This window comes from Argiope bruennichi, chromosome 10 (assembly GCF_947563725.1).
Source record: "Argiope bruennichi chromosome 10, qqArgBrue1.1, whole genome shotgun sequence".
Lineage (NCBI taxonomy): Eukaryota > Metazoa > Arthropoda > Arachnida > Araneae > Araneidae > Argiope > Argiope bruennichi.
This window is the reverse complement of record NC_079160.1, coordinates 45283721-45308832: the sequence shown is the minus strand read 5'-3', so window position 1 is coordinate 45308832 and position 25112 is coordinate 45283721. Positions and strand designations below refer to the sequence as shown.

The window sequence follows — 25112 nt, the reverse complement described above, 5'->3', positions numbered from 1 at the left end:
TCTTTTTTAAAAAAATATCAGCTCTACTATTCATTCAAATATTTATTTAATTGTAGTAATGAGATCCAACATCATATAAGCAATATGCCATGAGCAAAGTAATGAGGAAGGAAAATCTTAATAGAAATTAGTTTATATAACTCACCTTCGAAAAAAAGTACAGATCATAACAATCGAAATAATAATTCTCTTTCTTTTTAATAATCGCGAACATTAAACACAATTAGCTTAAGACTATATCAATGAATAATGCAAACATATGCAAGTTAATTTGCAAACATTTAAATTCATTCATAGCAACCAACTAATACAAATAAGCTTTTACGTAATTGTTTTGATTATTTGCAATTTTCCAGTTACATTACAAGTAACCATCAATTTCCAAGTTTCATAAGAAATAATGGCAACTCTTTTACTTTTATATCACATGTTAGGGAAATATATTAATTTTTCAATATGAAAGATTGAAGAATGAAAAATAATAAATTTTATAGCTTACCATTTTTAAAATTCAGAAATGAAAGTATATTCCTCTTTTTAAAAAATACAGGTATTTACGACATCTCACAAAAATAACTCATTATGCTCACTCTGAAATATTTATTCAATAATCAAGGATTTTTTGTTGCTAATTAATGCAAATTTTTTTTTTTAATTGTACAACCTTCCTATTACTTTCAAAGCTACTTCGTAATTTGTTGCTGATGTGAACAGTAGATGGCGCTGTGGTATTTCCCTGCTATCGATCGGCTGCCTTGGTCGAAATTTACAGCTGCAAGGTTGAAAACACGGCTTACGCCATGCCATTACCTGCTCAGACTAAAATCTTTTTGACTGACGCGCGCATGACGACTCAGTGAATTTCTAACGTTTTTAAGGTAAGTTTTACTCTTTACAACTGTTTTATGTAGTGGAAAAAACCCAAAATGTGGCTTTATATCTCTAATATTCACTATTTTATCAAAACGTATTTCACAATACGTTACAATAAACATAGATGAATCTCACTTTCAATATGCTACAGCGCAGTCGCAGAAAGCAAAATGGCGCTAGACGAAGTAAGGAGGATAGGCGTATTATAATGTGCTTTTAAAAGATCGCTTTGAACGAAGAAACATCATTTATTATGTATAAGTTTAACAGATGTATATCCAAGAAGAAATGTAGCTTATAAGAAGTACCTACCATGTGTTAAACTTAGAAAAATCTTGTGGCTCCGAGGAAAGCTGACCTCTTACTTCCACCAAGGAGGAGTGAACTAGCAAGGGAATTTGGCGCAGACGCACACATATACTGCTCAATGGAGGTGCTCAGTTTTCCGATTTAACATCATAAATAAAAGCTCAGCTGTAAAGCCGAAAAGTGGGCGTTTGTTGGACAAGAGGATTTTAATTTCCTTTATTCTGTGTGTATCGCGTTTTCATTTTCTTTCCCCACCAAACTTTCCAAAATGACCGTGGAAGTAGGCATAGCAAGCGCTTCAAGCTTAGGTTTAGCCGTCTACGTAGATATGTGTTGTCGATCGATATTGAATTTCGTTAATCTACGATTGAAAAACCGGCATTTTCTGTGTTTTAAGAAAGATGGTTAAAACCATTACCATCTCTCGAACAAATGTATATTTTGATTCAAAAAGTATAAAGGCCAAGATATCTTAAAAGAAACTACAATGATGATCCAATTACAAGGTAAATTGCATGTACTTCCTTATATATGGTGTAATCTCATGTATTGACGTTTATGCTTGTTTTCACATTACTACCACTTTTGCTGGTTGTTAAATTCGTTTCCTGTGATCACAATAAAATATTGTGAATGAATGTGGGAGGTAATAAAAAGAACGATTGAAATCTTATTACTTTCCTATATTCGTCTGAATTCTAATAAATTTATTGATTTATTTCACAATGTCAATTTTAAGCTTAGCCGTGGAATGGAAAATAAAGCCGTTTTCATGGAATTTGTTAAAATTAAAATAAGACTAAAGAATTCTTTAAAAAGTTATTTTTAAAATTATTCTATATTTGTTAAATTGGTTCCAATAAAATCGATGAAGAATGTAGCCTTCTTTTGATTTTAAGTTGTTTCGTTTCATTAATATTTTTTCTTTGGTGACTATTTTAGTAGTAAATATAAAATTTTAATACACATAAGTTTTCATAGCAGATATTTATCTGCACAAATTGTAATGATTAAAAAAATTTATTTGCAACACTACATTTTTACTTTTGCTTATTATATTTGTCAAAATATTTAATTTTAGAATTTTCATGACTCCATATTTCATAACTTCCCAATTTTTTTTTTTTTTTTTTTTTGGAAGGAGATGAAATGTTAACTTCAAACTTCATGTGTAATTCATCTGCAGAACATCTTTCAAGTGGTTGATTCAAATAGGGGATAATAGGAAATTTGTTTTAACTAAAGAATAGTTAGGTTATATTTGGCAGTTTCTTTTTTAAAAGATTTGGAATTATACCATATTCTTTAATTAAGCTGAAATTTGGCATGTAGTTTTATTATCGAAGTTGTAAATATTTTAGACTGATTCACTCAAAGGGAAAATATTAAAATTTCTTATTTGGTTATTATTAATTCCTACTTTTGTAGACTGAAGATTGTTTATACTACATTCTAAAATTATGTTATGAAAATTAAAGGAGAAAAAAACATAGCAGTTTGTTATGTTATTTGCAATCAAAAACAAAGATCTCGAAAGCTATTTCTGTAAGATAAGCATTAGGAAACTACAATTTTATATTCATCTTACAAATTTCATTACATATGTTGAATAAAATATTATCGTAATTCCCACTGACTTAAGAATTAAAAGGATTGATATCCATTGCTATTTTGTTATATGTTTGATTGTATTCTTGCATTATCACTCTATTATGAGATGTAGTTAACCGCAAGTCCTTCTTTTGTTTCATTCGTATTCTTTTTATAAAGGGAACTTTGCATTGTTCATGAGTTAATAAATCATATTATACTGATTATGTTTTATATTCTTGTGATATATGAATCTTCTTGAAAAGAGACAAATTTATAATTTAATAGAATTATATTCATGTATTTTAATAGCTGTTATTCCTGATAATTGTTTTTGTATATACATTTTAATGTTTTTAGATCTAACATTGATAGCCTTAGATATAGCTTCAAAATATTGTATTAACCTAATCAAAATCATAATCTCTGGTATGGTTATTTTTTTTTTCATGTGAAGTCCTTTTACTACTACTGTACATTGCACCAGACCCTAATAAAATGAAGTTAAATAGGGTTTGCATTGCAGAAGTACATATGCCAATGACGGCAGACTGAATTTACCGTTTATCGCTAAATTTCTCGCCAATTTGGCGGAGGCCGTATACGGGATCTGAGCCCAACTAGCTACAATTTATCCAATAAGACCAAGTATGCACAAAACCTCTATGGTGACAAGTACTTGCTATTGTTTGCTCCATCTGCATATGTGCAATGTTCCTTTTGTGCATATTTGATTATACTGCTATCTTGTAACTCTCCAAGTGTGAACTTATCTTTATGCTAAAAGGATGTATTATTAGTAGTACTTATTAGCAGTAGTATACTAAATTGTATCAGGGCTAAGTTAAAATTGTGAGGTTTTGATCAAACCACATTTAAAAACAAAACATTTGACATTAGAATATGCATTTTTAACTCAATTTTGATTTGTTTATGAAGATGTAATTCTTTTTATGTACGTAAATTCAGATGAGTTAAGTAACTAAGGAAAAAGTTTTGTGCATGCCAAGATATTTCCATTTATATCTGATGTTAATTTTGAATATGTTAATTTGCTGCTACATAATGTATTTTTGACATTGAGATTTTTAATTTTTTTTTTTTTTTTTTTGAGATATATTTCTTAGTGTATGTTGATCTTTTTTAAAAAAAATTTTTTTTTATAAACTTCAAAATTTTTATCAAGTGGTTTTTTGTTGTCGTTATTTTCAAAACTCTTTTTATAACAATTTTTTGTTTTATTTTTGCTTAAAATACAATGTTCTGACCTTAATTCGTTGAAAAAGTTTTTAACATATAACCTGCCTTTCCTTCATCTAACATATTATAGGAAAATTGCATTAATGATTGATTAGTTGCTAAAAAGTTTTCTTATTGACAGTATGCTTAAAAAAATTGAATTGTAATTGCTGGAATTGAAGTCTTTTTCTGTATCGTATATTCTTCTTGTAATCCATTATCTTTTTGGTATAACAACGTTCTATTCTATTATTAGTTAAAGGTTATTTCTATTTTATTTATCACTTTTTTTTTTTCCCATGAGGTGGTTTTCTTAAATCAATATTGTGAAATTAGAGTTGATAAGATTAGATTAAAAGACTCAATAAGATTTCTTTAAAAGACTTTATGCCCCCTTTAATTCTTTGGGTGAAGTTTTAAATTTTTTAAAGTGATGATTGTTGATAATGTGTAACTTAAAATTTCCCTTTTCTTATATATTTGAAAATATAATTTGTACAGTTCGATATTTTTATGGATGAACTAAGTAGTATGTTATTTATTGCAGGTGACATGTCTTTCGAGGGGGATGGCACCGAGACTAAGGTACTCCTTACTGCCAAACAATTGGAAAATTTGCCAAGAGACAAAGTTTTTTTGTTTAGTCGGTGAGTTAACTATTACTAACCTAATGTTTATATATTGGCTAAGACAAATGTTTAATTCAAGACATATGCTATTTGATAGTGATTTTTTAAAGTTATTATATTGTATAACAGGTGTTCAGACCTTTCTAGGGTACAGGTTACTTAATTTTTTTCATGGTGTTGTGGTCCACCCCCAGTGGCGTAAGTGTGGTGAGCTAAAAAAAAAAAAAGAAAAAAAATGTAAAATATTTAAAAATTAAATAATAAGTCTGGATTGTATACTTACTTACATAACTACAAGTATAATAATATGAAATGATGCATTTAATGTCAAACAGTTCAAGATGGTAAAAAATAAATTCATCTAAAGTTAGTTCTTATAGTTAGTAGTCTCTCTGCATGCTGTGAATATCTCGGTATATAATTGCTAATTTTGCACTGGATTCTAAATGACCATCTCTGATACAGCAGATGTTGTCTTAATTGTATTCATAATTGAAAATGCAAATTCACAAATGTAGATAGAGCCAAAGAACGGTGTTGAATAATATGCAACTGTTTTTTAAATTGGGATACTTTAAAGGTACTTTTTTTTTAAGATACTTAGATTCCAAAAGTTATTCCTAGGTTCTGAACTGCATTTTTAAAATTATAATCCATTTTGGAAGAAAAAAAACTTTGTTTTCCTCGAGAGATAAAAAGAACATATAATTTATATTTTTAGTTATTTTTTTACACGTTAGCATTGACAAATGGGTAACACATGAATGTATCTGTTTGTTCTAGTCTATTAAATTCTTGAAAACATCTCTCGAGTTCATAGTGAAGTTTTATTATTTCATTATGTTTCTCTTTGTTTGTGTAATATTTCTCTTTGTTTAATGAACCTTCATTTTTAAACAGCTCATCAGAAATATTTTTGAAATTTTTCATCGATGTTACTTATAGCTTAGATCTTAGTAAAGGCGGTCACCCCAAAATGTTTTGGCAGTCCACCAGTTGATCGCGATACATTTTATGCCTACCTCTGTTATATAACTTATTTTGAAAGTTAAATTTTTTTGCTATTGCCTTTTTCTTTGAATTAAGAAATATAAAAGTTCTAGTTAATAATAATGTATTGAAAAGAAATGCTTATGAATAATCTGAAGGTCAGGTTGCTAAAACTATTCATTTCAAAAGGTAACAAGGAGCCTTCTAGTGGTGTTTAAAAATTGTTCCAGATTAAAATGCACATATGTATCACCTGTCGATGCTCATCTTGTAGTAATGCACAGTTGGTATGGCTGGCTATGAGAAATGTCTGTAGGGAATGCATTTACGACACGCTGGTTCCGAAGAGGTTAATTTTGAATGACTTAGACAAATTTCAGAACATAAGCAATGTATTTTTTTGTCCAGCATATAGATTTGTCTTGTAAAATTTTAAGCAGTAATGAAGATTGAAAACAGTTTTTAAGCAGTAACTTTTTTCTCTTTCTTGCTTACTTCCCGTTGTTTTGTTTATTCTTGCTGATAGAAGTAGGAGGATATTATTTTATTGTAACTAGCACATGAGTGCTATTTGCATGTTGCCTCTACTGCTCATACACAGCAAACACCCAGGGAAATTTTTTTTTTTTTTTTTTACCAGATTTGCAAGCCAACCTTGAACAACCTGTTTTTTTAAACAACCACTATAATCAAAGACATTTGGCAAGAGGTGTTGTCTTGATAGGCATACATTAATGTTTTGCTTATCATATTTACCAGTTTCGTTTAGAAAATACACAATCACTTTATATTTGTCTAAAATTAGTAATAATCTCGGTAGAGGTCTATTTTGTAATGTTAGAATAATAAATATTGTATACATTTTAAACTTAAAGGATGCAAGTAGGTCAATGTCTCTGTAGCATCCTAATGGTTTAAAAAAAAACTTATTGATTTGAATAAAATGTTTTGATGCTAGTGTAACTATGTGAATTTAAGTATTTTGACACAATTCAACTATTATTTATAATCTAACTTAGAGGCTTCGTTAGAGATATGAGTTTGAGGTCCAGTCTGTGGAAGAGGGTAATAATGAAATTTATTTTCCATATTAAGGTTGTTATGCAGAGTTGTAAGAGAGGATTGTTTTGAGGAACTAATGTCTTTGTTTTTGCCTTACGGGCTTTGTTAAGTCAGTACAATACGCTTGGGACATACTTTAAGAGGTTAATTTAAATAAATTTTATGGTAGACATAAATTAAATTTTTAATGTTTCTTTTTCTTTTATTTATATTTGTCATCAGTTATTTAAAAATATATATATATAATAATTATTTTTAGTATGAGTACGGGGTCTGCCATCAGCACAGATGTGACCTCAACAGTTAATCACTCTATCATCCCGGATGATATGAGTGATCCTTCTTCCTCTTTGGATAGTCCAACATTTGATGACTCGGATCTGCTTAGCTCATCCAATGTTGCAGATGTCACTGCACAACTTGCTGCTGCAGGTAAAGATAACTATTTTGTTTTTTAGCTTGATAACTAAAAGGTAAAGATAACTAAATTTTTAATTTTTAGTTTATGATTTTATTAATTCTCTAAATTTGTATTTTTCAACTTGTAGGGCCAATTGGGATGGCTGCTGCAGCTGCTATTGCTACTGCCAAAAAGAGAAAGCGACCTCATTCATTCGAAACAAATCCTTCAATTCGGAAACGTCAACAAACAAGGTTATTAAGGTACTACTTTGAATAGGCTTAAAAGCAGCAGAAAATTCTTTTCAACTCAACTTTCAAATTCTAAGTCAGCTTAGGAAGAAGCTTTATTTATTCGAATTGACATTTTTTTGCTGAAATACTAATATTTTTGTTATTACTCATTTGCTCAAATATTTTATCTCTAACATTTTAATATGGGAATGTATAAAAGATCATTTAATTATTTTTACAAAATATGAATAGAATAGTTAGTCTAAATTGTGAATTAATCTGAATTTTGAAAACATTTGCAGTATTCTTTAACCAGAACTATTTTGTAGAATTACTCAGAATTTACGCTTTTTTTTTTTTTTTTTTTTTTCAATATTGCTTTAATTCAAATAAAATATCTGTTTTTATAGAGAAAAAAACTTGTATATTTTATGCAATAGTTCATGGCAGTGCTACTTGACAATAGGTTAAAGCACATTTCTGATTAATAAGAGAGGTTTTTTATTGAAAGAGCTCGAAGAAACTAAACAAATTTCATCGTGTAGGATATTGCTTGTTGCTTAAATTGTGTTCAAATGTAATATTTAGTGTAACGGCTTATCTTTCGCCATAATGGCACTTGCTGCAATATTTATAATTACATGCAGAAGATCTTATATTTAGAAATTAGGCTATTTACTATTAAACATTCTCAGTAGCAATTGATTTCTTATAAAAGGGTGCCATGTATTATTGAAACAGATCTGCTAGGATAGAACTATAGCATTTGCTTATCAATGTTTAAAAAATATTTCAACAATTTCCTCTTTTCTTTTCTTATTTTGAAGTAAAGGCTCTTGTTTGCAGGAAGCTGAAAGCTACAATTGACGAGTATACTATCCGAGTGGGTCAACAGGCTGTAGTTCTTGTTGTGACGCCTGGCAAACCCCAAAATAATTTTAAAGTATTTGGTGCACATCCGTTGGAAAATGTGGTATGTTAGATTTTTATTTAATATTTTTAATGCTTGTCACTTTTCACGTTAGGAAAGTAATCTCATAAAATTTTTGTTTTTGTATACATTTCATTTTTTTTTCTTTCTTTATAGGTGAGAAACTGCAAAAATGTAATAATGCAAGAATTAGAATCTGCTTTAGCTCAGCAGGCACCTCCACAGACACAAGATGACCCAACATTGCACGAATTGCCACCGTTGGTTATCGATGGTATACCAACGCCAGTCGAAAAAATGACTCAAGTAATTTGCTTTTATTTCTTGAATGTTAGGTGCTTGAGGGATTCAGATTCTGATTTATAACTTCTATGAAAGTTTCTGTAAATGGATGTTTAAATAAACTTTCCAATCAATAGATTTGTTTTAATAAATGGTTTAATTAGGTATAAAAGAGAGCCTAAAAACATTCTTTCCGAAATGCAATTGTGTATTCTAGCATGAAGTTTTGCTATTGCATGGTAATAATTTATTTCCATTATATGCAATGCAATTTCAGATGTAGCATCTTTCTTTTAATAATGTTCATTACACGTGTACCATAATGTTTTCAAGTAGTATCTAAAATAACTTCCACAATACAGTAGATTCTCGAACACAACACGTGACCAGACACCTGTTAAATTATTTAGGCTATATAGAATCATATAAGCATTACTGAATTGATTATAATAAAACTAATTGATCCTTTACAATGAGCATTTTTTTAGGTGTGGGAAATAAGCCAACAATATATTAGGGAACAAAATATTATAGTGAGGTGTGAAGCAGCAGCTTATTAAATAAATTATATACTGAAAGAGTTTTAATAGGAAGGAATGCTTCATCACCAAATGGCATGTTCCATTAGGTGTATCGGATCAGGAAGAAATTAATTATACGGCATAACATCAAATATAACGTACTATTTTTAATATTTATTGCACAGTTGCAACTCGATAGGTTTCCAATTATGCACTTTTTCATTGCAGATAAAATTTTTTTAATTAAGGGTATTTTGCAATTTGTTTTGGAGATAACTTATTGTAAGGTAGTTTCTTTTCATTTGCAATAATGGTTTTTTTTTATATATATTTATGTATAATCATCCAATTTAGACTAGTATCTTTTAATTTTTATATTATTAGCTTCAAAATCTGTTGATCAGTTTTGGAATACTTCATTTATATGTAATTTAAGGAGTATTGTGAAATAATATTTATTAGCATAATGTAAATAGTCAATAAATATCTTGGCAACTAAAAATTTTTAAATCCATTGTATGTCATAAAATTATAAAAATTTAACTATAGTGCTGTCAAGTCTAATCCAGTAAATGAATAATTTTTATATATATATATTGGCTCAGAATTAGCTTGTTAAAATCTAAATTTATCATTGTAGAATGCTTATTTTTGCAGGCATCTTGTAATATTTTTGAGTTTGTGCTATTACATTTTTAAATGTACTATTTGCTCTTGTATAAATAAATTGTGCATGTTGTTTTAGAATATTCTTTAAAATTTGGTTTTGTGTACATATTTCCATTTTAAACTTTTAGAAATTTTCTCCTGGTTTTATTTTGTATTAATTTGAGCACATTATAGTGCAAGAAATATGTATTTATTGTATGCATGATATATTAATTTCAAGTTATTAGCTGATGGTTATTATCTATTAACTGTTAATAGAGGTTTTATTTATTTATAGATTTTGTTAAATTTAAAGAGAAGGGAAAAGCATTTAAAATGTTTAGGCAATCTTTCACCTTTGAATACATAGATGTTTAATAGAAAAGTACATATATTATGCGAGGGCTTAATTAACTGTTTAGGCTGTAACATCAAATACGTTGTAGTGTTCACATTTAATTCTAATTGTAACTTTAAAAAATAATTTTATTGTTAAATTGATGAAATGATGATTTGGATCCTTAACACATAAATTGAATTTTAGTAACATTTTTCATCTTAATGTGTATCGTATGTTAAGATTAAATATATTCTTTCTCCTAGGCTCAACTACGCACATTTATTCCGTTGATGTTAAAGTATTCTACTGGGAGGGGCAAACCTGGTTGGGGTAGAGAATCTACAAGGCCTGCATGGTGGCCAAAAGAGCTGCCTTGGGCTAATGTGAGAAGCGACGCACGTACAGACGAAGATAAACAAAAGGTTATTTTTTTTGTGTGTGTGTTGTATTTAAAGTAATCAACTTGCAATTTCTCTGGTTTATTATGGTATTATTTAACTCTATTTTCAGTCATTAAGTAAGAATTTTGAAATGAGTATAAATGATTTATCCTCCTTTGTACAGTTTATATGTAGGCTTTTGAATGTAGCCATGAATTTACTATAGCATGACTTTTTCACTTCATTTTGATTTTTTTTATTTGAAAATTTATGAGGTTTTTCTCCTTGCTTGCTTACCTAGATTTCTTTTGCGGCTTCATTGTTAAAACCGATCTCAAATGTACATGCTAATATTTATACAGCAAGATGCTTATCATTAAACACTTGTTCATTTCTGCTACTTTGTGTACCATACCTATTTTTTCTGTAAGCCCTTTAAAATGATGAAAAATGACAAGTTTATTTATATACAGTTGTATTTTTTGCATATTTTAGTTGCTGGTATGTAGATGGAAAAAGTCTTAAAGTTGTATTTTTCTAATCTATAAATCCTATCTTAATTAGGTTTCTTGGACACATGCCTTGAGGCAAATTGTAATTAATTGTTATAAATATCATGGGCGAGAAGATCTTCTTCCGGCCTTTACAAATGAAGATGATAAAGAAAAAACCAAAGCTGCAATTCAAGCTCAAGCATCAGCTATTGAATCGCTAACTGGGACTCAGGGTGTAAGTCTTCTCTAATTTTTTTTTTTTTTTTTTTTTTTTTTAAGTTTATAATAATTTAATTTTACTTTGTTTGGGAAAATTAAAAAATATATATATTGAAAAAATTTTACTAAGGATTTTTATTTCTGTAGACTTTGTATGCTCAACCATTAACGACACATGCTTATCCGACAATGGTGCAGACAATAAGCAACCCTGATGGAACAGTTTCTCTCATACAAGTTGATCCTAACAATGCTGTTGTTACATTATCGGACGGTACGCAAGCTCAGCTTAGAACTGTAAGTTTTTTTTTATATGTATAATTTCCAAAGGATTGATTTTATTTCATATGATTTGAATATTGTTTTTATTCTAATTTGGAAAATGGGGATTATATATATATATATATATAAATTTCATCTCAAATGTTTAATGGGAAGGACAGGACTGTTAGGCACTTTTAGGTATTATTAAGGGTTTATGAAATGTTATATGTATTAAAATATAAATACATCAAATTTTTTAAAAAGCATTTTAAAACAAAATATATTTTTAAAACATTAAGATATATAATTTTTAATTTTTTTCTTATTACCCAATATAAATTTATTTGGAACAAAATAAAATATAATTTTTGTTATTCCAATTAAATGCTTTAGAAATTGATCTTTAATGAGCTAAAAAAAAACAAAAAAAACTCGAAACATAAAATACATACCCCATTTTCTTTTAATGTTTGACTGAAATTTTTATTATCAATTTCATTTAATTTCTTCAAAAATTAAGACATCTGGAACATTTCAAAGATATATAAATCTAATTTTGTTGCTTATTTCAAAGTCTACTGTTCCATTAAGCTTCACTAAATAAATTCTTTATTTTAATACACATCGCTTTTTAAATTCAAGTATAGCCTTAAATAATTGCAGGTTTTAGATATGTGCATTAGAATAAAATTCATGAAAAGGATTAATGTCCATTAACATTATTGAAAAACAATAAATGGTTTCCTTGGTAATCAATTATCTGTTTAATCTTTATCATTAGTGGAACTTGAGTCCCCCTCCCTTCCTCATAGATATGGGATTCCTCTATTCTGCATCTTTCTTGTTCTAAAGTTAGTTAAGTTTTTAGCTTAGCCAATAAAAGAATTCTAAATTCAAATGAAATTTCAGAATGAAGATCTGGGTAGCACACATCTAACTTTCCAGATTTTTGCATTCAATCATATATCCTGAAAACTATTTTGAATTGGACTTGGATATTATAGTCATCTTATATTAATTTATTTTTTCACTGATAGATTTATGAGAAAATGATAATATTAAGAAGTAATTCTAAATTCCTTAATACTTGTAATCTTGTTAATTTATGTATAGTATTTCCGATGCTGTTAGGTCTGACTTCGGTGAAATTTATTTTATTCATGGGCAGTTGGGAAAAGTTAGAATAACTTCAATTCTGATTCCAAATTTTAAAAAGACAAATATTACAAGTAATAATGGAATGTCTATAAATACTTTTTGTACAATAGAAAAATTAAATATATTTTGATCCCTGCTGACACTTACTTTTTAGAACTGATGTTCTAATTGGGATATGAAGCAGGAATAGTAAAGACGAGTCCCTTGTACTATCAGACAACAATCATTTTCTGGTAGTTCTCTAGGTCCTGGATATTGTTCACATAATGCATATTTCATCTTAAAAAGTGCTTATGATGTAAAAACGTGCAACTTTGGAATGACAAATGCAAGGAAATGAATGAATCTTTTATATTGTTTGTCAGTGTGCCAACAGTATGGTGTATATAATTCTCAAATATGCATATGCCTTAAGGTTAAAATAAATTAATATTTTTACGTATGTTTTCGTGCTGAAACATACCGACACCTTATGCAATTTCTAATGTACAAAATTGCAAGATTCTGTTTCGTTTAAGAATTATTTCTGCCCAAAGAGTTGTATGTGAAATTATTTGAACTGAAAATGATGAAATAGCCTGACACCTCAAGTGAATCTGATGAACAGAATTGCTATATTCTGATTCAGTTAGTAAATGGATCTAGAAATAATTTAAAATGCTCTGTGATTACAAATAACAAATTGATATCAAATGAAAAGAATCCTGCAATTATGAGAGCTTTTTAATTTTTATGCCACATTCGTTATCTTAAGTCTAATTTGAATATCTTCCTGTTATCAAAGAGGTTTTCCTTTTGCTATTTCAATGCTTCTACATGAATGTTGACATTTTTAGGAATGAAGCATCCATCCAAGTTAGCTGGGAATTAGTTAATTTCAAAAAACGTTGGAAAAGATAGCAGAATTTTATTTTGTTGGTTTTTTTTTTTTTTTCTTCCCCCTCCATTTTCATGATTATCTAAACCAAAAGGCAAATTGTCTTGTAATAAAAAATTGTTTAAATTATTTTTCAAAATTAAAAACTATGCATCATTATAAAACAGGCAACATCCATGCATTTTAAACATGCAGGTATATATATGCATGCATATGAAATGATATTTTTCCTAACATGTTTAAATCTTGCAGTTACATCTTATTATACAGCTTGCAGTACCATTGCATTAAATAGAATGGTAAAAGCAAAGAAATTGGATGAATTCCTCATACTACTGGTCACTGTATACCATAGTTAACTGGTATGCATATCCTATAAGGTTAAAATAGATTAATATTTTAACATTTGTGTGTACTGAAAATGATTAAACATGCTGACGCCTCATGTCACTTCTAATGCACGAAATTGCAAGATTCCGAATTATTTCTGCTTAAAGTGTTATATGTGAAATTATTTGAACTGGAAATGATGAAACAGCCTGACACCTCAAGTGATTATGATGAACGGAATTGCTATATTCTGATTCAGTTAGAAAAATACATATATAGCTCATTTAGAATGCTTGTGAAATTCTCTGGTTATAAGTAGCAAATTGATTTGTAATGAAAAGAATCCTGTAATTATGAGAAGTGTTTTTTTTTTTTTTTTTTTTTTTTTTTTTGTCAGATTTTGCTATTTTATACCTGATTAAAATATTTTTCAATTACTTCTACTCAAACAGTATAAAGAAAAAAACCTTCCAATTATGTTTTTTTACTACTGTTGTTTTACTGTTTTTATTGTATGTAGTACATACTAGCTGATATATCCTGGGTTACTGGTGATGAATTATTTTTGTACTTTTTGTTAATGAAAAATTAAATATTTAACTGTCACGAGAATTGCTATTAAAAAAATTTCTATTTCGTTTATATTTAATTGGTCCAAGTAAGCAAAATCCTTATATCGTGCAAGACTTATTTTTTTTATTGTCAGAAATTCTATTGCGTTTTAGAATTTTTAACATCAATAATGTTGTTAAACTCTGCGTTACTCTTTAAACATTGTGAATGGCAACTTAAATATCTGTTTACATCATGAAATGTAATACAACCATTTAGATCTGTGAACTTCAAAACAGTTTTCAGCCTGAAGAGATATTGCACTGTAATATAAATGTGTAATTGTCTTGAAATCTTTTTTATACTTTATGAGCAATATTTAGAGAGGGAAATCAATCATTTGGATTGTTACAGGAGATGAAAAATTAAGACGAAGTAGTAGATTATGTAGACGACGATTTTATGTAGATTTTCTATTGCTATTATTTTCATTTCTGTATTTAATCTGCATATTTTATAGTATATGTATCAAATTAATATTATTGAATATGTATTAATTTTTGAAATATTATAGTAACTCTTGAATGAGGAAATAGTACTAGTTATATAAAAGGGATTTAATGTGTTTCTGTGATGTGAATATAGTCTAGAGTGCTGATTTTAATTGATGTCTGGATTATTTACTGAATAGCTTGATTACATTTCTTGATTATAATGACTAATATAAGGAAGAAATACCAATCTGATTATGTATAAATTTGCAGTCATTTTATAACATGATGAATATTGCATCTCTTAATTGATTTTTTTTGTAGTAATCAGTATCAAGATTTTGGAGCCAGTTTATTTCTTTTCAAAAATATTTTTCATAAAACTCATATTAAATACCTGGGAACTGTACTGTAATTATAACTTTAATAATGCCGTAGAACTCATTATTGGAAAGATAAACATCAGAAGATATTATCAAAGATATAAATAACATTGATATTTAGAAAGTGCAACAAAACTTAGTATTAATGCTAAATTTTTTATTAAATCATGTTCAAAAATATGGCAGCAACAGTCACTAGGGAATTAAGAAATATGGTTTTGGGACATAATAAATTTTTATTTCTTAGGTGTTGAGTTCTAATGCTGATGGCGAGTTAACAGCCGGAACTCATCAAGTCAATGGACAAACTGTGACTCCAATAAGCATTGATCTTAATGGAGAAGGTGGAGCTCAAGCTGTCGCTACCTTGACTGAAGCTACAATTAATCCCGATGGCCAGATAATTCTCACTGGTGAAGATGGAACTCAGAGTGGTAAATATTTTTTTCTAAATATAACATTGCTGATTAATGCAAAGCTTTAAATAATCGGTTTTAAAAAGTGCTAACCGTGTGGACTGTTTTAGGTTCAAATTGTATGAATTATTTAGCAGATAATTATCAGAAGTAAATATAAAGTCAATGAAAAGATATACATTGCTGCAAAGTTATTTATTGATCAGTTGCTTGAAACAGATCTTCTTAAAATTGAAAAGAATCTTAAAATTTTCATTTTTATTTTGCATTGGAAGGGGGTGGGGAGCGGTTTGCCTTTTAATTCAAAATAACAAAGTTCACTATGAAGTAATTCGAACAAACGCGAGTAATCGGTCGTGGTGCATTCCATATTCCCATTCCCTGCAAGTGCAATAATAAGACAAAAATAAACAATTGAAGTCAATGATTAAATATGTTAGCAAAAATTGTCACATATGCGCAGCAAATTACTTGGCTGCAAATGTCATTGATCGGCATAGTAAGCCTTTTCAAGAGGGAGAATTTCTGAATGAAGCCTGGTTAGCTTTTGAGGGTTTTGATAATAAAGGTAAGATAATTCAGTGTATCAAAGATATTCCTCTATCAAGAAACACAATAAAAGAATCTCAAAACTGGCTGGAAATGTAACACATGGCTTTACTCCGCTCCTTTTATGTCACTATGTCTTGACGAAAGTACTGATGTTACTAAATCTGCACATTTAGCTATTTTTGCTCGATATTTTGTAGAAAACATCATTAAGGAAGAATTAATTGCAATAACAATCATTGTTAACAACTACAAAGGGCACGGATATTTATAAAGATGTTGAAAATTTGTATGCTGAAGAAAGAAATTGATTTGAAAAGAATAGTTTCAGTAACAACTGATGGTGCACCAAATATGGTGGGCAAGTAAAAAAGGTTACATTAGTTTATTTCAAATAGACGTAGGACATTCAATTCTAGAATTTCAGTACATTATTCACTAACAAGCCTTGTATGCTAAGAGTGGTTTAACGTCTTTTGATAATGTAATGGCGTTAGTCACAAAAATAGTCAACTTCATATTGTAAATAAACGAAAGTTTGTTGGTGAAGTCAACTCGGTGTATAATGACTTACTAATATAAAATAATATTCGCTGGTTGACCCGCGGGAACGTACTTGAAAGGTTTGTTGACTGCTTGAAAGAAATCGGACTGTTTCTGCAAGATGGGGTGGAGATTGATCAATACTTTCAGTTGTTGGATATTATGTGACTTTCAAAATTAATATTATTTACAGACATATACCAACATTTCAATGAATTGAACATAAAACTTCAAGGCACAAATAAAACAATTGTCATCGTGATGGATCTCATTTGCATTTTTATTGCTAAATTGCATGTTTTCAGAAACGATATTATTGCAAGAAACTACAAACTTGAAAAAAATATCAATATTATATATCAAATTTTGATGTATACGAGAAACTAGACGATGAAAAAGTTATTGATGAATTTATTTCCGTAATTCATTCTTCAATGAAGAAATTTTCAGCGAGATTTTCACAGTTCAAAGTATTATTGGGAGTTTATTATGTACCCCTCAATGTACTTATGTACTCATTCGATAAACTAAACTCTATTCAATTTTTTGGGAATTGAAAATCAGTTTGAAATGCAACTCATTGATTTCCAGTCTAGATCAATATGGATTTAAAAATTTATTGAAAGAGAAGAGAAGAAAAGTTGAAATAGAAATATTAACAAACAATATAAGTAAAAATGAGAGTAATGAAATTTTGGAAACATGGAATTAATTCCAGACACATTTAACTGTGTGAAGAAGCTGGCTCATGCTATTTTAACCATATTTTCATGTACTTATGTCTGTGAGTCATTATTTATAGAGATGAATAACATTAAAGACTCGCTTGGAAACCGTTTGGCAGATGACTCCCATTCAGCATGCATGCTGCTAAAAGTAAACCTTACAATCCTAATTTAAGTTATATCTTATCTAATCTGCAACAGAAGCATAATTAAAACATTTACTACTATGCAGTGCAAAATATTTTTTTGTAGTAAAGAAAGAGTTTTGAGTTGTTAGTATTTAATTTTGTTATTTTCTCAATCGCAAGTCAAAAGTATTTGACGCCACGTCTATAAATCATTGAACATTTCTTTAGAAAAAAATGGCTCGTTGATCCATAAAGGTTCGCCACCCCTGGCGTGAAATATTGTAGTGTTATTATATTTTATGTTTAATTTGTCTTTGTTTTCATATGAATTCATTTAAATAGTTTAAAACAAGTATTTGGTTAGTGAAAAAATTTTATTGAAATAATATCAATATTGTCAAAAAGAATTTAAAATTTTAGTGATACAAAAAAAAAATATATTGCAAAATCCTCTGTTATTGGAGAAAAATATGAACATATCAATTTACTTTTAAATAAAATTTTGGAAAAAATTTCTTTGGGCATATTTCTTAAAGGAATTATACAGTTTGGTAGCTCTAAATCCTATTATCTACCTTTTGGAGCATTTTCAGTAATTTTTGCATCATATTGTTGTTTTATGCTATTTAATCTGTTATAATAATGTGTTTATGTTCTAACAGCAGTTACATCTTCTTCAGCATAATTCTTTTCATTATTTGTTTTTCTTTGCTCCTGCATATAATTGTGGGGAGATTGCAAGGTTTTAAATTTTGAACATCTCTAAACTTGCTTTCATTTTAACCAAGAATTGTGAGAATGTTATATTTATAAATGAATCTTTTTATGTTTGCGTATGTGTTTTAATAATAAATTTCATATCTAAATATTATTCTAACTTTATGTATCGACTTAAGATTTTTAGTATAATACATATTTAAATGGTTGCTTTTTACAATATCATTAACTAATTTCAATACAATTGAATTTTTAGAATGGTACAAAAATGGGTTCTATCTCAAAATTTCCTAAATTATTGAAGAAAAACGAAAGTTTTTTAAAATTTGGAATTTTTGTTAACATTCTTGGCTATATTTAGATTCCAATTGGACTATTAAAAGAATATAATGTAGATTAATATCACAATTAAATTTTGTTTTTCATGCTTTGTAGCATTTTTATAAAATGTTCATCATTTGTTTATTATTTTAATATATTTTAGCTTTCCCTGTGTCCGGCATGGTATCCATTCCTGTGTCCATGTATCAAACAGTTGTAGCTAACATTAGTCAACTGACTGATGTCCAAGCTCATGGCATTCAGGTTGCAATGGCCCCCATAGTCACAGAATCCAATTCAGAGTCTCCAGTAAATGTTACCTCGACATCAGAAAATGTCAATGTACTAACAGCTGTTACGTCTTCTTCTGCACAAGTTTCAGAACAGAGTTAATACCTCAATATTCATCATAGTCTTGAATGTTTCATCACCAAAAGGTATTCTTTTTCTTTAGATTTCATTTTGTAATATATTGATTATTCAGTTTACATATATTATGAACTGAATGCTATGAATGAGTATTTTGATGAAATATTGTGTTCTAAAAGTAATACTGTGCATATTTTATTTTTGATGTATTTTGTTTAAACTTATTCTTGCAAATAGGTTCATTTAGAATCAATGGATAAATTTAATTTTTAAGAGTAATTTAGTTAAACTAATTGTTCTTTATTGAGGTAGCAGTTATAATCATGTTAGGGTCTAGGTTTATGTGTTAGCACTTTTTATCTTAAATATAATAAATTTTTCTGTGTATGAAAAAGTTCTTTTAATTATCTAACAAAATGATCGTTTCTCTGGTTTTATTTCTCTCAACAGAATATGTTCTTTTTAATTTTGATATATATTTAGAGATGTGGATTATGTTTTCACAAAACGAGTGAAGAAAATTATTGGAATGTCCAAGCCTTTCTTTAATCTTACTTATTTAAGAATAATTAGAAATATAGATTGTATTTACATCTTGAAATGGTTAAAATATAAACTATAATTATATTTTACTATATTATATTTATATATTATAAAGAAAATATGATGGTGAAACATAAAATATATATTTATATAAAAATGTTATTAATTTTTAAGGAACAATATGCTCTCATAATTATTTTTTGAAATACAAAAATTTAGAAATCTTAAGCATTTAATATGCTTAAGTACATTGCTTTTAAGGAATTGATTATTATAGGCAGTGAAAACTTTAATTTGTCAAAAGTTTTAAGCAACCATAATACAGGAACATAGCACATTTCTGCATTCTTGTGAATAAAGAAAAGCTTCCATTAGAATTAATGAAATTTTAAAAACAGTCCTTCATTTTGCAGAATATTGATAATGAGCGGAAAGTAAAAAAAATAACATAATGGTTACTTTAAGGATGATATTTGGATACTATTTAAATGACTGCATAATGGCATATTATATAGCATATGTTAGTGGTTTATCCTTGAATTATTAAGTACATGATACTTAAAGTAATTGATTTATATTTGGATTTTTAAAAGCATTAAAAATATGTAAAGTAATTGTGAAAGTCAACGATTATAGTCCTCCACCCCCAACCAATAAATTGATTTCAAATATTTTAATTTCCTGTGAAAGTTTGTGATGACTAGATACATTATCAGTGATCATTTGCCTGCTCTTTTCTAGAGAAAATGAACTTCATTCTCTGGCTGAATTTTATGACTAGAGAGAACACTATGAGATTCTTCTATTGATCAATTTAGTTACTTTTTTTTTTTAACCTTAAACAATATGGTAATAATTCATTTTAAATTTCTTTTAATTTTTTAATTCTGCAAAATTTTTTATCTATTTATTATAATTCAAGATTGTGTAACATTCATGCTTCATTATTTCAGTAGACATTTCATATTTATAAATGATATGCCTGTGGAATCCTGATAACCTATCATTTGATAAACTTTATTTAAAGTTTCCTTTTTTAAAGTGTCCTTTTTTAATAGAATTTATATATTTTTATAATGTTTATTTCAATCAACTTGCATGTATCTCTAGGTATGGAGCTGTCTAGTCAGAAATTTTTCACTATATCTGTTAGGGGAAAATAGTCACTACAAAATTTTCCAATTTGTACCAATTTCACTAATTTTTATTTCATCTGAAGGCTTATGATCTTTAGATATATAATCAGTCATCTCTGGCTACCCTCCTTCTTTGAGAGAGATCCCAAATAAAATCTAAAGTCTACTGTATCAACAATAGGATTTTATTTCCTCAGTTTTATGAGCATCTTTTGTGTGCATAGCTAGCTAACAAAGGCTTTCAAAGAAGAAGAAAAAAACCTCTGTAAGCATGTTTAAATAAAATTCTTTCATGTATAAGATAAAATTCATTTAAGTTAATGGGCAAAAAGCTGGATATAAAAGGAAGTCAATCTTTTATAATTTTAACAAAGTGAAATTTGCTGTATTATAGATTAATTTACTTTTCTGTCTTATTCATTTAATTTTTTTTTTCTTTTTAGAGGCAAGAATTTGTGGAAATAACATTGCATAGTCATCTTTTTCGATTTGTGATCTTTTTTTTTTCTTTTTTTTTTTTTTTTTCATGCTGTACATACTTTTGTTTCATATTGTACAAAACTTGTCTCTTCAGTATTTGCTGTATGCATGTTTCAGTACTGTGATTTTTTAAGACCATGCTGTTAAATCATCCAAATGGGAAAAACATTTGTATGTGAACTTTGTAGCTGTGTATTTCCATGGTGTTCACCTTTTGGGAGTCATTTTTATATTCCAACTGAATGTAAAACCTTTGTATATATGTCTAATTTAAATATTGGAAATATTTGTATCATAAGATTTAATTTACTTTGTTATTGTTTTCAAGAGTTTTTAGAAGTTAATTGATCTCGGTTATTGTAACGTAATTTTAAAAAACTATATCCTTGTTGTTTAAAGGATTTGTTTCAGTATCCTCAGTTGTAATAAAATGGCAGTTGCACAATTTATCATTTATGGAGTTAATTTTTCATAAGCATTGAAACTCAAAATTTACATTTTTTTTTTTTTTCAGTAAATTTTGTTAAACCTCTTGTTACTATCCCATGTTTAGTCTTTTAAGATAATGCTTTTCAAATCTGTGCAATATTAAATGTGCCTTCAGTGCTTTTTGGATTGACACTGTTTTTTAATATTCTTTTGTTTTGATGATGTGTAATGGTTTGTAATTAAATAAATTTCAAAAAAAAAATTTAGTGAACAAAACTATATTATTAATCTTCAAATTGAAGAATTGTGTGGTTTTTGAAAGGTGAACTGCTTATCATTTGTGATATTAATCTTAGTTTCATAGGTCTGTTATATTTACGTTTGTTTAGTTTAAAAAACAACAAAGAATGTAATTTGGACTTTTAAAAAGTTATGACCAAATAAATATTTTATTATATTAATTTTTTTTATTGACTGTTTTTTCTGACTATGAATCGCATTTTTAGATGCAATTTTTTATATATATATATCCATTGCATACTGCCATTTTTTTTCGAACTGTGATAGTTTCAAGTTCTGTTGATTGCAATCTTTGTTGCAGTTTTATAGAGTTTGTAGACGTTTTGTTTTTATAAGTATCTGATGTATTTAAAGCATTAGGTTTATTCTAGTCGTTTCCTGTAAAAACTGTATTGTATCGCATAAATGTGTGCCACTTTCATTGCATTTGTTGATTTTGCATCATTTTTATGTGTTGATTTTTGGCACTAAAAACAAAATCTTGTCTTGAAAACGAATTTCAGTGAGATAAAATACCTGCTAATCATTCTGTAGTACAGTACAAACTTGAATGTTTTGATGCTTATGTAATTAATGGATCGAATGCAATGAAGTCATAGCAGTTTTTTTTTTGTATTAGTTTTTTATCAAATATTAAAATATCATTTGTAGCTTGATAAATGCAGTAATTGTTTTCTGTATTTTAAAATATATTGCCGATTGATTATTCAGTGATTAAAAAAAATATGATTTTGAGTTGATGCATTGTAGGGTATTATTTATTTTGATATGTCCATAAAGGCGATAAATATGAAATCAGTAAAAAGATTGATTCAAAGGCAGCTCATTTTGAAGTTATAATCTATTTGTCATTTTTGGAATCTGGTGTTTAGTATATTTTTAACCAAGTGGATTATTCAATTTTCTCTTTAAATAATCTTCTGTTTCATTGTAAAAAAGGTCATTGAATTTGGAATGTGTTTGAATGCAAACTCCATTTCATGTACTTTACAGTACTTATAGCTTAAGTAATGCTTTTCATTATAATAATTGATATTATATAAAATAAACATTATTTATATTTTAAGCTTTTTCTAAATTTTGAAGTTATCTTTCAATGAACTGTATATTAATCTTAAAGCATTAATACCAAACTTAATCAACATTTTTTCGTGTTCACTACATTTGCATGATTTTTAACTTTATTTTTTTTTTATTAACTATATATAATTACTTAGTTTTTTCATCCAGGAATGTTGAATGAATTTCTTTACTTTTTTATTATTTTCGGTGAAAAATTAATATTGACAATTCTTGCAATAATTCTTATTCTTGTAGGTGAAGGTGGAGAACTGTTAAAACTCGGATGCAATATCATTTATCATTTTTACTCATCATAAATATAATACATAACTTATCTTCATCAGCAAGAGTTAGGTGTGCTGACCACCGTCCCTTTAAATTTTATAAAATATTTAGAAACAATGCTTGCCTATAATTTTATGGGACATGTTGTAAATTAATATTTACTTTTCATAATTTCCTTATGAAGTTATTTTAAGGGAAATCGTGCTCATTTTGAAACAATTTTTTGGTGAATGTCATTCAATTTGAAATACATATCTATGCAAACTGTTCTTTTGTACGGTTACTGTATTTGATGGGCATTGAATAATATTCTTAAATTTCCTATTGTTTATTTGTACATTCAACTTTAAAGAAATGATACATGGGTAAATGTATTGTGATTTCTTGTTTCCTTTGAGAGTTTTGCCCAGAGTATTTTTTTTTTCTCACATTCTTAAAATCTACACAAAAGGAACTTTTTAAAAGTTTCAACTGTATAAAAGTGTACAGTTATTCTTGACAATACTACAAGCAGTGTAGTCATAGATCTTAGTGTATATATATTATTAGAATGTGTGAGATTTAATTTATGTGAAATTGTTATGAAAATATGATTTTGTGTCTGTAGCCTGTAATAAATCATCTTATCAAAAATAATAAAATATTATTGAAACTGTGTAGATGTGTTGCATGATGAAGGACATTGAACAAAATCTGATTAAATAAATAAAATTGCAGCTTAATTTTTTAAGTAGATTTTCAGTGTGAAGTATTTAAAAAAAATTAGTAAAAGAGTGTACTATGAAGCAGTAGATATATTACCCAGCAAATTGCTAGTGAAATACTGGAATATAGATTGATGTAAATAATTCTGGGCTTGAAATAGCTATCCATTTTGTTAGAATCAAAACTAACAATATAAACTTTAATTCTTTGAAGTATTTAAGTAGATATGTGCAGTTTTATAATTCATGAATTCAGTAATATTTAAATACACTATGAATTTAATTAAAATTGTAAATTTTTAATTGAGAATTTTCAAATAAATTTCTCTTGGTAAATGAAATAAAGTTTTTTTATAATAAATATTTTGAATGGCAATTTTTGTAAGGCAGAGGAACTAATAGATTAAAAGGTTTTTATCTATTTAAAAGCAGACAAAATTCAAGATATATAATTGCATTCAGAAAATGCCAATGAAATTTTTTGAAGATTGAACATATCACAAAAATTTGTGAGAACAAGATCATTATATGAATAAAATAATTGTTTCAGGATTATTTTAAAAAAAGAAGAAAAAATCCCTTTGCAAAATTTTGACCTCTACAACAACAGGGAGAATGTTTCCATAATAAATCAACAAAAACAGATTGAAATTGCTGAAAATTATTTTTTCTTTAAATCTCGTAAGATTTGTTTTTCAGCAATTTCAAAGAAAAAATAATTTTCAGTAAAAAATTTGATTTATTTCTCATATTATTAGTGGTGATATATTTTATAGAAATATATGCATGAACTGAAACTAAAAGAAAGTATTTCAGTTCTTTTGTGGAAATGTATCTGAAAAAAATAGATCATATATTTTTCTTAATGAAATCGGTTATAAAATAAAATATTTGGGCATATTAAAGAATAAAATATAATGTCTAAAATTCAGTTTCTAATCGAATAATATATATATATTAAAATATCTATACTTCTTTTATTGTTTAGTTTAATATGCAATTCCTTTCATAATTTAATATGTAATGTAAATTTTTGTACCAATATCACTGAAAACTACAATATTAAAATTATAGGCTATTTAAAAACAGTTTTCAAGAGTCAGCAAAATTTTCAAATTATATCACTTTTTTGAATGCATTATTATATGAAAAGTGTATGTAGTACCTTTTTTTCTTTTGTTTTTTAAACTAATAAAAAGATATATTCGGT

General features: G+C 27.6%; 2 protein-coding genes across 8 annotated transcripts in view; one reads left to right on the top strand and one right to left on the bottom strand.

Annotated features, from left to right (window-relative positions):
• Positions 1–1299, bottom strand: part of LOC129989143 (5-demethoxyubiquinone hydroxylase, mitochondrial-like) — a 40225-nt gene extending 38926 nt beyond the window's left edge. The window contains exon 1 of one of the 5 annotated variants that reach the window (XM_056097477.1): positions 1186–1299. Coding sequence is in view for 1 of the 5 variants with exons in the window: in XM_056097476.1 (XP_055953451.1) it covers positions 146–168 (23 nt within the window). In the remaining 4 variants the exon portion in view is untranslated. Of the gene's footprint in view, positions 1–145; positions 284–499; positions 709–1185 lie in introns of those variants that run through there. The other 4 variants (XM_056097478.1, XM_056097481.1, XM_056097479.1 and 1 more) reach the window with 4 other exon arrangements.
• Positions 761–23869, top strand: LOC129989142 (DNA-binding protein P3A2-like). Of its 3 annotated transcripts, none has more exons than XM_056097474.1 (12): positions 761–878; positions 4559–4658; positions 6952–7124; positions 7241–7355; positions 8172–8298; positions 8413–8562; positions 10311–10469; positions 10992–11156; positions 11288–11437; positions 15443–15629; positions 18758–19031; positions 21086–23868. In XM_056097474.1, the coding sequence occupies exons 2-11, from the start codon at positions 4564–4566 to the stop codon at positions 18985–18987; spliced, it is 1551 nt and encodes a 516-aa protein (XP_055953449.1). In that variant the 5' UTR covers positions 761–878; positions 4559–4563; the 3' UTR covers positions 18988–19031; positions 21086–23868. The 3 variants fall into 3 exon arrangements, with proteins under 3 accessions (XP_055953449.1, XP_055953448.1, XP_055953447.1); XM_056097473.1 differs by lacking the exon at positions 761–878 and adding an exon at positions 1481–1688 and having other exon boundaries at positions 7241–7346; positions 21086–23869; XM_056097472.1 differs by lacking the exon at positions 761–878 and adding an exon at positions 1481–1688.
• The last annotated feature ends 1243 nt before the right edge of the window (positions 23870–25112 follow it).

Coding starts and splice junctions, on each gene's coding strand:
- LOC129989142 (XM_056097472.1), top strand. Junction 7,356..8,171: donor CAACAAACAAGGTTATTAAG/GTACTACTTTGA, acceptor TCTTGTTTGCAG/GAAGCTGAAAGCTACAATTG. Junction 10,470..10,991: donor CAGACGAAGATAAACAAAAG/GTTATTTTTTTT, acceptor TATCTTAATTAG/GTTTCTTGGACACATGCCTT.